The sequence below is a fragment of the Sebastes umbrosus genome, chromosome 20 (assembly GCF_015220745.1).
Source record: "Sebastes umbrosus isolate fSebUmb1 chromosome 20, fSebUmb1.pri, whole genome shotgun sequence".
In the NCBI taxonomy this organism is placed as follows: domain Eukaryota; kingdom Metazoa; phylum Chordata; class Actinopteri; order Perciformes; family Sebastidae; genus Sebastes; species Sebastes umbrosus.
Genome location: NC_051288.1, coordinates 16816527 through 16830974, shown reverse-complemented (window position 1 = coordinate 16830974; position 14448 = coordinate 16816527). Strand labels below are relative to the sequence as shown.

The window sequence follows — 14448 nt, the reverse complement described above, 5'->3', positions numbered from 1 at the left end:
ATTGGATCTCAAGGTGTCAGACTGAGTAGGGGAGGTGGATTTTTTTCTTTGAAGACTTGCACTAATCAAAGCCTGAGGGCTGTGACATACTGGCTCCCAATCCTTCAAAGCCATCGCCCTTCCAATCTGCCCCTGCCGGAGACCTTTCCCCTGGCCTCCTGAGCTGTCTGTTAAACACCTGTAAGAAATATTACAGAGCTCGTCTCCCTGAGCACGGCACCTGACCTTTTCAGGTGTCAGAGCCACATCAAACAAGCCCACTAAGACCATTCAGCGGGGCCGGCTCCCGGGGCGGTCGAGGTCCAGCCGTTGACTGACTGACAACTCCAGTAGCAGCGGATGAAGGGCTGAAGAGGAGGGGAGTGTTTAGAGAAGGAGGTTATTGATCCACACCTGGTCTATCATGAACTGGAGCCCTCACTGTTAGTGATATTTGTGTGTGCGCAGGCTTTGACCTCTGCTGTCTCAGACGTGCTGATGATGACGTGAGCGTGAGAGTCGCCAGAGATGCTAAAGCCCCTTTTACAGGCGAGAAGGCTGACAGGTGAGAGCTGGGATAGCCCAGCCATCTCTAACACATTGCTACTGTCAGCCTATAGATGGATGACAACCCACTGGGGCGGCAGAGACTGAGTGGGGGCCTGGAAAAACACACTCAAGCTGTTCTTTTTCCTTTTGATGTGTGAGCTGAGCTATGATTCCCTGTTATGACTTCCAGCCCCGAGGAGTCAAGCGTCTGCCTGAGGATGTGAAAATGAACCAGAATGACTATTTCAAATCTGAGCTGGAGGGTCATTTGTTGGTCAGGGGGTGACTGAAAGGTGGCTAACCTATTGTCCCCGGTGATACAGGCGGCACAGGTACCGGTCGGCTCCTCGTTTTGCTCGTAATAATGTGCGTCGACGTGGGCTTCTGCTGCCTTCGTCTTCAGGATCTCCCCAAATTGGTCGCTGCCGATGCACCCGAAGAAAGTCGCCACTTTGTGGGGTTCCTGGATCATCCACTAGGAAAAGAGAAAATAAAAAACAGCAGTTACAGTGAGCTCAGTTTACAAAATATAAGTCTGTTTGAAGGGTCAAGTTCAGCTAAGGCAGATGGCACACAAACTGTAGCTTCACAGCAAACATACTGCTTGTGATATATGAGGGCTGCGAGCTGTCGTAAACAACCCGAGACCAATTCCACTCCACATAGAAGCACTATTCTCATCCAAGCACTCCCTCTTCCATGTGTGCTAAAAACAGTCTCATCTCCTTATTTACACAAACCCCATAATTCAAGGCTCCATCCTACTTATGCAAACACAGACTGTGTGTGTGTGTGTGTGTGAGAGAGAGAGAGAGAGAGTGTGTGTGTACCTGCTACCACAGGACACTCCCTGAACTGCTCGTCGGCCATTTTTTTGGTCCTGATGTACTCAGTGACTTTTACCTGATGAGGGGGGGCGCTGCTCAAATTCTACAGCGCTCAGGTTTAACCTCCAAAGATTTATTGACGTACAGTACGTGCTGCTGTTTGCTCATTTTATTGCAGCCTCCTGTTTTGTTGCTGACGGGGGCCCCTTGTGAATGAGATGTTGCTGCTTTTGGGGGATGACCTGTATATGTGTGAAATTAATCATTTCACACGACCAAATAGCATCTCGGTGGGGGAAGAGAAATGCGTTTTCATCACCCATCCAGAGATGCTCTTCCCTGTTATTTTTGCACCCTCCCTCCCGCCCCCCCCTCTGGTCTCTAGGTAACTAGTTCAGATGGAAAAAAAAATAAACAGCCAAATAGAAAAAAAAAAATAACCTAGGAAAAAAAATCATTACTTTAAGCAAGGTGTGTTTTCAAACCAAGGCTACCAATTTACAAATATAGCTGGCCTTTACCTGTTAATAAAATCATTGCGGCAAATATTGATTATTTTCACTATTAATACCTTTGTTTTTGGAAAAAAAATTCATGCCAGTCCAAAATCCAAAAGTATTCAATTTAGAGTGATATTAAACCGAAAAGAGGGATGTTTAGTTTATTAGCAGCTGCAAACAGCAAATGTTTCCTTGATAAATAACTATCAAGCAATATTGCGATAAGATATATTACGATTTGTAACCTTTTTACAACTGCAAATTATGCAGTTTGTCAACATCTGTTTTATCAAATAAGATGTGTTTTCATTCACATATCTTGAGGTCAAAGATCAAGGGACCCCTTTGTAAATGGCCATGCCAGTTTTTTCTCACCAAAATTTTGCGTCACTTTGGAGCATTATTTAGCGTTCTTCCTGACATGATTGGTACCAATCGATTCCTTCGTTTGTTTAGTTTCATATGGAACCAGTATCTTCACTAGCTTTAAGATTGAGGTTACAACCTCTGAAAGACAAAATAGCGGCCGGGCCAGTGGGTCAACTCTGGGTCTGAGAAGTGAAGCCAATGTGGAAGTGCCTTAAATTTGCATTCATTCTAATAGCCAGCAGGGGGCGACTCCTCTGGTTGCAAAAAGAAGTCTGATTGTATAGAAGTCTATGAGAAAATGACCCTACTTCTCACTTGATTCATTACCTCAGTAAACATTGTAAACATGAGTTTATGGTCTCAATCGCTAGTTTCAAGTCTCCTTCAATACAGCATGATGTTCATTTAGTAAATTATGGTCTCATTTAGAGTCAAATAGACCATAAAGCAGGGTATGCTTTAGTGCGAGGCTACCTTGTGATTGACAGGTCGCTACCACGGTGTTGGAAGTTGTCCAGGTTTTCGTCGTAGAACTTTAACCCTTTCACAGTGTGCTTTCAGTTCATGAAAGTTAATTATAACCTTTTTGGTCGCCTGTAAATGTCTTATTCAGTGTTCAGTGTTCCATTGTTAAGCGGGTTAATAGTTTATATATTAAAAGATTGATACTTGACATCCGTGTAACGATACAATATTCCCGTGCAAAATATTGCGATACTATGCTGTATGGATTCCCCACCCCCCAACCCCTATTAAGCGATCAAATTAATAGTCAATTGATTTTCAGTCAATAGACTTATAAATTACTCGACTAATCTTTTCAGCACTAGTGCCAACAAAGTGAACAATAATGATGCCACATATGCTGGCTGTATCTTGGCCCATGAGCAGGCCTTCCACGTGTCATCTTGAGTCATGGCTCAGTCATTCAGTCGTGCACCCCCTCCCTCCCCACCTGGCTGAAAATACACAAACAAGTACAAACACGCACGCGCAAATCCACAGCGAAAGCCGACAGAAGCGAGGCTCTTCTTTCCGCTAACCTCTTGCTGCAGGCAACCTCACACTTATCAAGGTCACTGGCTCGGGTACACGTCAAGTCCTATCTGATTTTCTCTTCGTCGTGATGAGCTCCGAATCCAAGGTTAGGAGCTGCGGGCTGTAAATAATGACAGCACGGCCCCCCTCCATTTGCAAGCCTCTCAGGTGGGAACAGAGAGGGCCACTCAGGGGCTCCCGTCCCCTCTGATGACAGCATGGTGAATCACAGTGGAACCACCGACCTCGCAAACCGTACCCCCTCCTCCACCTCCATCTGAACTCTCCTGCCTCCTCCACCTCCTCTCCCTCTCTCTCTGACCGTCGGCTGTACTCTCACTGCCAGCTCAGCTTGTCATTTTACAGGGTCATTAACAGACACACATACACACTAACATGTGCGTGAGTACACAGTGCACCCACGCAGGGAAAAGGCTGACATACACACACACATATATACACACACACATACAGAGAAATCCTCTCTAGTGCCATAGCATCAAAACTCCCTCCCTTCCTAAAAAAAACCTGCTTTTGCCAGAAGCTGCTCTCCTCCTCCAATAAACACAAAGCAGCAATAGATAAGAAGAAAATGTCTTCATTATGAGCATGTAAAAAAATGTATCTTACAGGGTTTTTTTTTTTCTCCTCTGTGGTGCACAGGAGCGGGGAGTTATATCAATTCATTTCCATCCCTGGCACCCTGCAGACAATCCCTCTCCATTCCCAGATTACGTGAGATAATACCTCCATTATGACAAAAGCGCTATTCGCGGGGTCGCCGAGAGGTCAACCAACCCTGCGCTGGGTATTCATGCTTAGTCACATCCCAATTATACCGCAGTGGCAGAGGCAGAAATTGGCAAATGTACATCAAGGCGCTTCATTACTGAGGGCCGCTCCAGTGAAATTAAGCAGCAGATGAGACAGAGTGAGATTTGCCCCCAGGCGGCATGTTAGAGAGAGAGAGGAGGATGGGAAGAAAGAGGGAAGCTGAAGTAACAGATTTTTCTGAAGGTGCTGGGAGCTTGTATCTCTCGCACAGCAGCTCATGTATATTTACTTAACTAGGGAGAACGGCGGTCCCCAAAGATTAATAAGTTCCCATGATACGCCACAGCGACATATCTCTAGGTACGTTAAGATACGAAAGGGAAACCCAATACAAACAAGCGAGGAAAAATATCCCTGAAAAGCAGGAGGGGGGGCGGGTAAGATGCTGTAAAGGCGTACTCGCTGAAGGCAAAGTGATAAGTATACATTATGTTAAGTGGAGAAAAAGTCTGGTGTCTCTTTCTGTTTGGCTTCCATTTACCCAAATAATCTCACCCTCCCACCCAACCGCCCGCCCAACACTGGCCCCGGGGCCCCCAGATAGCTATTAATTATGACATCTCATGGTTGCAAGGAGCCCCCACTTGGGGAGTTGACCTAGGCCTGCTCCTCAACATCCAGCAGCTGCCACTCTTCACTACGGAGGCAGCCGCTTCGCGTGGCAGCTTCCAGGAGGGCAATTACACAGCCCAGATGAGATGAGGCGGCTGAATGTTTGGGACTTGAGCGCTCAGACCGCCATTAGCACTATAAGCTATTACATTCCCTCTTCTTCTGCTTCTTTTTTTTTTTTCTCTTCCGTCTCCCCGCTCACTTGCTGCTGTATATTGATGAAGTGGTAATGGGACCTCTAGTTAGATATTCCTCCTGTAAAAACATTGTCTTGTTTCTAGTCTCCCTCAGGGGTCAATGTATTCTCCCGGAGTTTGCTGGGAATCATTTCTGCTCTATTAATGATGCAATTCCAATGCAATTCAGATCTACTGAAGACGCGGCACAGTGGGCTTTTGTGGAGAGTTGATAGATGACACTGTGTGTTATCCTGCAGCTCGACAACAAAGTGGCGCCTTCTGCACGTCGCCGGGAAGCCGGCTGGTTGGCCGTCACTCCACTTTCCAACCCTCTCGCACTCCTCGGTTCATCCTTAAAACAAGGACGGAGGCAAAGTCTCCATTCTCCTCGCTTCACCTCACCAGCGGGGTCCTCTTGAGGAGAACATGTCCGTGCCTAATGATGGTCACATTAATTATAGGCTTATCAACCCGGCAAAAATTCAATAGGGCTATTTATAGAGGCCTAAAATAGCTGAGGGCGAGGGTGCTGCACGTCGGGGTGGCCTGTCGCAGCCTCCGCTCGCTTGCTTGCATAGTCTGTCTTTTAGAGCCAGAGGTGGAGGCTCATATCCGTGTTTCTTTTTACTGTGCAGTTAAAACAACTAGCAAACATCTGTCCATCAGGACCTGTCATGGCGAGCGCTTTTATATAAAGCACGGCGGAGCGGAGGGCCCTCAGTACGAGCGCTGACATTGATGAGGTCTGGCAGCTTCCATTAAATCACTCTTTCCTGTAAAGTGCAGGGCATCAAAGCAACCGGCTGAGGATTTTTCACTCAATCAGGTAACACGCAACCCCCCAACCACCCCCACCACCACTACCATACTCCCTGTCCTCTCAGGGGCTGGAGCCTTCTGGTCAATAACTCCAATCAGTTCAATTTCATGCACAGTTAGCCATGTTGGGGTGCTAGGGCACGGCTCGCGTCGGGGTTGCATATGTTGTTGTCGCTGTTGTTGTTGTTTTTCTTTAATTTTTTTCCCTCTTCCCTGGGAGGGTTGATAAGTGGGGTGGGGACCTGCACTGTGTAAAAGTGGAGACTAGCCAGGGCTAGCATGCTTGTTTTAACCCTGCCTCGCCACAGCGGGCTCCCTGCCAAGCCATTAAAAGTCTCCGTGCTCTGCTTCAGTGACACAGCTAAAAGAATAGAGAGCGGGCGAGAGGGAGAGCTGTAAATGATCAACACGATAATGAGCTGATTATCAGTCAAAGGCATGGATAAGCTCTCTCTCCAGTAATTTCCTTTCAGATCAGTCAACCACATTCTCCTCTCTGCAATCAACACTCAAAGGGGAGGCAGGAGGCATAGCATGTAGCCCGATGGGAACCCGGCCCAATATCAGCTTCAAATATCCAGATCCTCGTCGTCGTCTGATCAGTGGCTGGCTCGTCCCTTGCTGACACACCAGCGTGGCAGGGAGGCTTGTGGATCACTACTCAAGTCTCCTTTCGTGACGGTTGTTTCACAGTTGTCGTGCAGCTTTAGGCTCTGGCTGCAGGACAACATAAAGCTGACTGATGCTCTAATGATGTTCAAGTGTGCTGTGCAATCTGCAAGTATTTGGACAGTGACTCATTTCCTATTGTTTTGGCTCTACTTCAGCATAAGATTTCAAATTTAACAACAACTGAACTGCATATAAAAGGGCTGACTCTTGGCGTTAAAGATCCCATTAAACAGGGACCTTTGGAAAACTGTTTGTTCCTAGAAATCAGTTAACCTCGTGCTGCACTAGTAGGCGTGTATATCCCGCCACGACAACCTGTTTCTAAGGGAATTTAATCATATTAAAGAAGTAATGATACAATTTCATGGAACCTTTAAAAGGTGTTCACGGTTTATATTCATACGGAGTGAACAATAGGGATTTGTGCCAGATGAAGATGGGAATACATTTCCTCATTAGTTCGTTATTTTGCATTAAAATATTGTGCAAATGCAAATCAATTTCCATCAACTACTGTTATGCAAATAGACCACAATAGGATTACATAATTAATCGAGGAGCAGCAACTTTGATGATGGCTTTTCATTGCTGATTCCCACTTAAGATGGCATTTGTATTATGCATGTGATCCATGCATACTGTGTCGCATTTTTAATCAGACACAATGGGGATAGAGAGGGGAGGCGACATGTAACGTGTCAGGTTCCCAGGCACCTCGTGGAGGCATGTACTGTACTGTAAGAGGGAGTGACAACATGATGTATGTGGTTTGTCTACAGTAGAAGAAGCAGAGGCAGGTACCACGTCACTGCGGAAAAAAACAACAACTTTTTTTTAGGTATTTTATGTTTCTATTAGAAACTTGACAGTAGAGAGGTGATCTTTCTTGAAAGAAATATCTATGATATGCATAAAAACTCTTTTCTTTTAGAACTCTGGCATTTCTGGTGATTGTAGCGTGACTTTCTGAATTTCTTTTTATCCTCAATTTGAAAATGTGCATATAAACAAATGCATGGAAAAATACCTACTGTTGGGATGTCATAAGAACCGATACTTCAATACCAAGTTGATGTCAACATTCTGACAGTGACGGTACTCGTTTTTCTACAGTACCGCAGGTACCATAGGTACGTCAGGGCTCGAGACTAACTCACTAAGTCTTAAACAACACATCCAGGGGATTCACCCTCTTTTTCCCTTATAATGCAACACCGTGAACAACAAATCCATGTTGAAATCGGAAGGAGGAAAGCTGATTAACATTAGCTGTTAGTAGCCGATGGGAAGCACAGTCCTGCTTGGCTAAATAACGGAGCTAATAGCTAACGTTAACAGTGTTTGCATTGTGTTACATTATGATGTGTTCATTTTATTCAGTAAAAATGAGTATTAGGCGAAGGTATATTATAATGTTATCATCATGTGTTCAAATGTTATCTTGTAAAATGTAGTTTTTGGCAAAAAAACGGAATAAATACAGTTGTTTGAAGCAGATGTTTTCACAGCAATATAAAGTAGATATTAGAGAGGGAATTATGGCCTGTTTAACTTCCTAACACGAGTTCTAAGTGTTTCTTTTGTTTTTGTTTTTTACCGTGGTATCGCATTGGGTATCGAGAATCGTGGAATTTCACTGGTATTGGTATCGACTACTAAATTTCTGGTATCGTGACATTCCTAACCTAATGTTTTATTTCAGAGCCAATGAATACAGAGGCAACATAATAACAAATACCTCACTGTCTCAATGCATGTGAACTGCACTGTAGTGTACAGGGTATCGGACATTTTTAAAAACCAACAAATACAAGAGAGAGTATGCTACAAGTGAGAAGGAAACAAACAGTCTGGCTGAACTAGACACTGGTACACTACCCCAGGGGAGTGGTGTTAGACAACACAAAACGCCAAAACATAGGCAGCCTGCATGTCCACGTACACACACACATGTGTGTCACCGACGGGGCGGCGGGCGGTGAGGTGACAGCTCCCAGGAACAGCCCCGCAATGATAAGCATCAAACTCGATGACGCGCTGACACACTCCATAGGTTCTGATGTTAAACACGACAAGGATGTCCCCGACAGTATCTCTGCACCCTCTTCAGAGAGCTATCAAAGGGCAAGTTCAGTGAGCACACAAAATAAACCTCCCCACCACACACACACACATACACATATCTATACACACCTCCTAACACATCTCACTGCAGCATCTTCGCGCTGCATAGGAATCAGGGATGTGTCGCTGTCCCCAGGCGGCAAGTTTATCTAAAAAGGAAACACCTGATTTTTTTTTTCTTTTTTGGCTCCTTTTCATTCCCTGCCTCCCTTGTTAAACACACAACCTTGATTTTGTTTCTGTCTGCCCGGGAGGGGTGAATTATTTACAGGATAAACAAGGTGATGTTGTTTCAGTCAGTCAGAGCCAAACTCCCCTATCGCAGCAGCAAAGAGGCAGACGGGTTTACCTGGCAGGCATGAGGGGCTGAGCTCGGATACAGAAGCCGGGGAGCAGCTTCACAATGGCGGACCCGTACACTGATACCTCTTTGTGAGGAGGGGGGGGAAATGCCTCCACACCAGATTCATGGGCTGGGAGTCCCAGACTGCCGCGTCGTCCTATTTATCGGAGACAATGGCGGCTATAAAAGCACATGAGCTGATTTACTGAGTGTGTGCATGAAGTGAGGGTGTGTGTGTGTGGGGTTGGGGGGGGTGTTATTAAGTGATCATAAAGAAGTGGCATTCGTGTTTGCGGGGGTTGTTGCCGTACAAGGTTTCAGGCGGAGAGATGATGAGGGACCTTTCGCAGCTAAAGCCTCTAATCCCGTCTGTGGTCGGTGCGGGCTCCAGCTGGTGGGAGTGCAGCTGTGCTCGGCCCCTGCACAGGTGAAATCAGTTCTGCCCCTCCACCCTACACCCCTAACTCAAACAACTCCCCTGTATGCAGTATGGTGGATTTTCACGGTGCTTTGATCTCGCGAAGGTGGCGGTGGCCCCCCTCCCATGGATACGGTGACAGCGTGGGTGATCCGTGTTACCGAAGAGATTTTTTTTTTTTTTTTTTTAAACATACGCCAAATGACAGCCCCAGTTGAGGGCTTAGCACAGGTCAAGCCCAGCTAAATTCAATGTGGCGGTGCGGAAAATTCACTTCAAAACATTAGCTGCTGGGAGGAAGTGGGCTCTAATGAGTGTTATGACTGCATTTTTCTGACATAATTTACCATCAGTGAAATGATGATCAAGATCATTCAACAAAAACACATCCATCCCAGACATTAACCCTAATCTCCCGGTATATCCTCTGTCTGACTTATATATATTGTTTACCAGTATATAAAGTAGGTCCCTGAACATAAGCAGCTTAAAACACGACTGCCACACATTCTGTTAATGGTGATCATGTTGCGTTATTTCAGCTAGATGCTTGTGTTTTCGAGGAAACCTGGCACTTCAACATTTACCAGAAACAAGCAGACAAAACAGCTGCGCTCCCGGTTTGACCTCCGACCCCCGTCTGCACGTTCGCCGTAAACTGATTCACATTTAACAGACTGGTTTACTTTGACAGGGACACAATGGGAGGATATGATTCGGCCCTTGGCGCAGATCGAAAAACAACATTCCTAATGTCTTTACGCACTGTAGCAAGATCCCACTTATCATATTACTCATGCCTTTGTGTCCTTTTCTGCAGGCAAAGAGGTTTCTCTTCATGTTACCAGCTGGAAATATCAGTGATGAGCTTCTCCGCTTACTAAGCGCGCCGGTGTAAAGGCAGTTTGTGTGCAGATTCTGTGGCCCGGCTGGCTGCACAGGTAAGCAGAAAATAGCTCTTAGCTCCGGCCTGACCTTGAGAAGGATGCCATTCAATCAGAGAGCTCGCCGCAGTAAAGGCCCTATCATTGCACTAATAGACTGAATCTTCCACTCAGCCCGGATCATGGACAATGCATGGATGGCTTCCTCCTGCTTGGCAAGTTAAAGGGGCAATTTATTCAATAAATTAAACAGGGAAAATAAGCCATGATGAAAGAAATACTGCTGCTGGGCGGGTATGGATTGAACTTGTGTAACAGTCTGCACACCTAATTTAATTTTCAGTCTATAGACATAACAGAATTGGATGACGGCAATTGACAGAACAGTTAAAATGCAAGACTGAACAGACTGTGCTCGTGTTCTCGTTGCCAAGAACGAACATCAGAGGTGGAGAGAGTGTGCGGCGCGCTCCTTATCTGCAGCCCATCATCCAGCTGGAAGAGTCAACGTAATAAGGAGGAGATTTAAGAACAGTTGCCCGCTTTGAACTTTGAGGTTGTGCGATCAAATTCCACCTTATCAACTGGCAGCTTAAACAAGTTGTGTTATTTTTCTGATGGCTTACAGAGAGAGCGAGAGAGAGAGAAAGGGGGGGTGAAGCTGGAACCGTCATAACTACTGGCTGCTGCAGTGCATCGTGACAAACAACGGGCGAAAAAACTTGGGATTTATTGCTCTGATAACCTTCCAGATTCCTTCGGCTGGTGCTGTATGCCAGACACAACTCTGACAGAGTTATGCATCATTAATCCCCATGAACACTGCCAGTGATAAATAATGCTCCACGTCCCTATGAAAAATAAGGCAGTTATTGCCAAACCATAAAGAATGGTATTCATATCATCACTTCAAGCAGATAATAATGTGAAGATACGATGTTTCAAGGATTCAAAAGCACACTCGTACTGACAGTGAGCTGTATATTTCTGCTCTCGTCTACGAGGCTGTTGGAAAAAGAACTCCCAATAAATAACAGCACTTGAGCGGAGTAAATCGAAAATCTTTATATCAGTGTCATACTGCTTGCAATGCTGAGCAGACACTCGAGCTATCAAATAGCATTTAGTGCATAATAAACCAAGGTAAATAACGACTTGGCTCCATCTTTGCAATCATGACTAAAGTAGAAGCAAATAGCAGGTAATCAGTTAGTACACAACAAAATCAAGTGTGTCTAGTAACCTGTTGCTCAACGTTTCCCACAAAGAGCAGCTTATATCTGATAATTTCTCAAGGCTCAGACTTGAATCCGGTCCAATAAACATAGTAATACTATATCCCCTACAGGTGTAAATTCTTGGTGGTTAAGCGGCGCAAAGAGAAACTAGAAGGAACTCCGTTTGATACAGAGATGTTTCCAGCTCCAGATGCTGTGGGGCCCTCTCTTGTGAGAAGCCAGGCGGAGATCACTTACTTTCCTATTGAGAGTTGGAACATAAATTCAAACCCTGCAATAAATCAAATATAAATTTTCAGCTCCCCTCACTTTCCCCGAGAACGGCTGCAATAACAATGTCATTCGACTCCTGCCTGGTTACCATTAATGCTCTGGAATCCTTCCATGCTAATGATTTGGTCCTGTATCCTGTGCCGTTTTACACACACCCCGCTGAAAAAAAAAAAAAGAAGGGGAAATATTACTGACCTATTTAACGCTTTGCAGGTTAAGAGAAGAAACTAAGGTCTGTGGCAGATGCTCTTTACATATACAGTATTTCCAAACTCTCTCAAAATGGACTCTCCTTGCCAGATATAACACCCCTGCGTGCCAATAATGTTAATATACCGAAACTCTGCGGCTGCAACTTTCACATTTCTAGACAGCAACGTTTCTGAGCCAGAAAAAACGAGGACAATGCACTCCAGTTAAATCTAACTTGAGTGAAAAATGTGATTTCTATTTAGATATTGTTCTGTGCGCCAACGAAACCTCTCCTTCTGCCAAAAAAAAAAACAAATTCGATCTCATTCAGTCTATTTTCTCCTTGAAATCACAGTCCTATAATAATCTTTTAAAAACTGATCGCATGCCAACACTGATTCACTGAATATTTACTGGAATGGCCACATAATCACCATCTGAGCAGTCCTCATAACCCAAATATATACAGTCTAGTATCAGAATCCAATTCATGCTGTATATTTGTTTCGCACAGTGTAAACAGACATTTTAATTCCAGTGAAACCATAACCCCTAAGTGGAGCTGATTCCGGTTAGAGACTGTTTAGAGAGAGCCATTCTGGGTGAAGCACACTTTACTTTTTAAGCAAAAAGAAAACCAATTTCAGTGCAGCACCTGCACCCTTCTGCCCTGTTGGCTTTGGCGAAGCGGATTCAATGAGTTTTCAGCCAACACTACAAGGCTGCGTGCCTGCAAGAATCTGCACTGACAGAAGGCTTTTAGAGAAGAACCAAGGTCACCACTACAATAACACGGCACAGAGGATCCGACTCAGAGCCAGGGGGAAGTGCTGTGTCTCTCTCACACCCTTGAAATGAAAACCAACGAGTGCAGAAGGATACCAAGTTCAATAAACTTCACCTCACTTTGTAACCTCTGCAGAAAGACTAAATAAGCAAGAGGCTAACAAGCCGTGCTTGCTCTTATGGTATTATACACTTAGGTATAAACCAACTGTGTGTATAAGAAAATCTCCATCGTTGCAACATGAAATATATCTCAAGATTAATGGTTGTGGCTTCCAATCCAAACAGCATGAATATACAGTTGGTGTATTAATGTCACGAGCTCATGCCAGACATGCTAGCCTCTTTCAGGGGATAGGTATCGTCACACAGCTGCCTTCAAAGTGCAAGAAAACATATTTGAAGGACAAGTTTTATGCTTAACTAGAATGGCACTCGGAGAGCGCAGACCTCCGCCAAGCTGCCCGAGGACGATTGGATACATAGGCAATACTAGTTAGCAGGACCAGTTTGTTGCTGGTTTTGATCTTTTCATGGGATTTGTTGACAATAATAAAAATAGAGAGCATCACCAGATTTATCCTTTTAATAAACATTCTGGCTATTTTCCTCATAATCTAACATTGATGCTGATTCAGATGCAGATAAAATGTAAAATGCCACATTTATAAACATGTATAATTAAAATCATATTTAATAATAACAATATTTGGGGAGTTAGAGTGTTATGCAGCCTTGGGAGAGCAAGTGTTTTTTTTGTTTTTAATTGTTAACACTATTTCAGAGAGGTGTTAAATCAACTTTATGGTGTAGTTTGTGCTGTTGTATTGGACTTCATTATATTTACAAGATTATTTCTAACATCTCGTCTGCCTCATTTAACAATACACGGTGCCAACAACAATTAATGAGTTCAAGAAGCATTCTCGCATCTTGTATCGCAATGTACAGGGGCTTCTATTTTCCTCGTCTCCCAGTGTGTAAAGTCACTGTATATGAGCGTGCATGCAAGGAGATGATTTTTTTTTACATAATTGTTAATGATGGGAAAGCCCCAGCAGGCTTCTTTAAAGGGTTGTCAGAGAAATCGCTAACAGCTGCCAGCCACAGGAATTCAGAAATGCCAAACCAGCACTTTGTGATTGGCACAAGGAAGTTACACCCACTTTGTAATAATATGTTTCTCTTTGGTGAGTTGCCAAATGGGCTGCTGCCAATGTAGACATCATGACAGACTGATCAGATCATTCTGTACAAAAACATCAGGCCAAGGAAAACTATAATTATTTGTCTGAGGTCAGGTTCAGGTTGCTGTAAAGCTCATAAATGCAAATGAGATGTAACTTATAGAACAAATCTAATAACGGTGACGCCACTCAAAAAAGTCATTTTCATGAATAAGCCATAATTATAGCTATTTGCCTTTACATTTTTCTACACATTTCCATACATAGTAGTCCTTTTGACAAGGTAATAATGGCTGTACAAAATCATGGAACTAATGTTTAAAGTTAATTCCTAATAGGAGTCATTTTAAAACGGCTAATTTAATGATTTTGATACAGTTAAGCAGTGTGATACTGCTCTGCTGTGTTGGAAGGCGACTGTGCTGTTTTGAAGAAGTAAAGTGAAGCAAACAAAAGCAGCGAAAACCTTTCAGAAGAAATTAGCTCAACAGACTGACTGTAGTCGTACATCTTCCTCGACTCCACCACACCTGCTCGGGTCCGTCTATAATAACCCGCCGTCTGCTCTGCAGGTGTACTCTGGGTATTTACTCCAGACCCATTTACCACAAATACATGCTACTGT

At 44.3% G+C, this 14448-nt stretch overlaps 1 protein-coding gene across 2 annotated transcripts in view; it reads right to left on the bottom strand.

Moving 5' to 3' along the window:
• The window catches only part of adkb (adenosine kinase b), a 116246-nt gene that overhangs the window by 65377 nt on the left and 36421 nt on the right, over positions 1 to 14448 (bottom strand). For both annotated transcript variants that reach the window (XM_037754624.1, XM_037754625.1), the window contains exon 5: positions 831 to 1003. In XM_037754624.1, coding sequence (XP_037610552.1) covers positions 831 to 1003 — 173 coding nt within the window. The remainder of the gene's footprint in view (positions 1 to 830; positions 1004 to 14448) is intronic.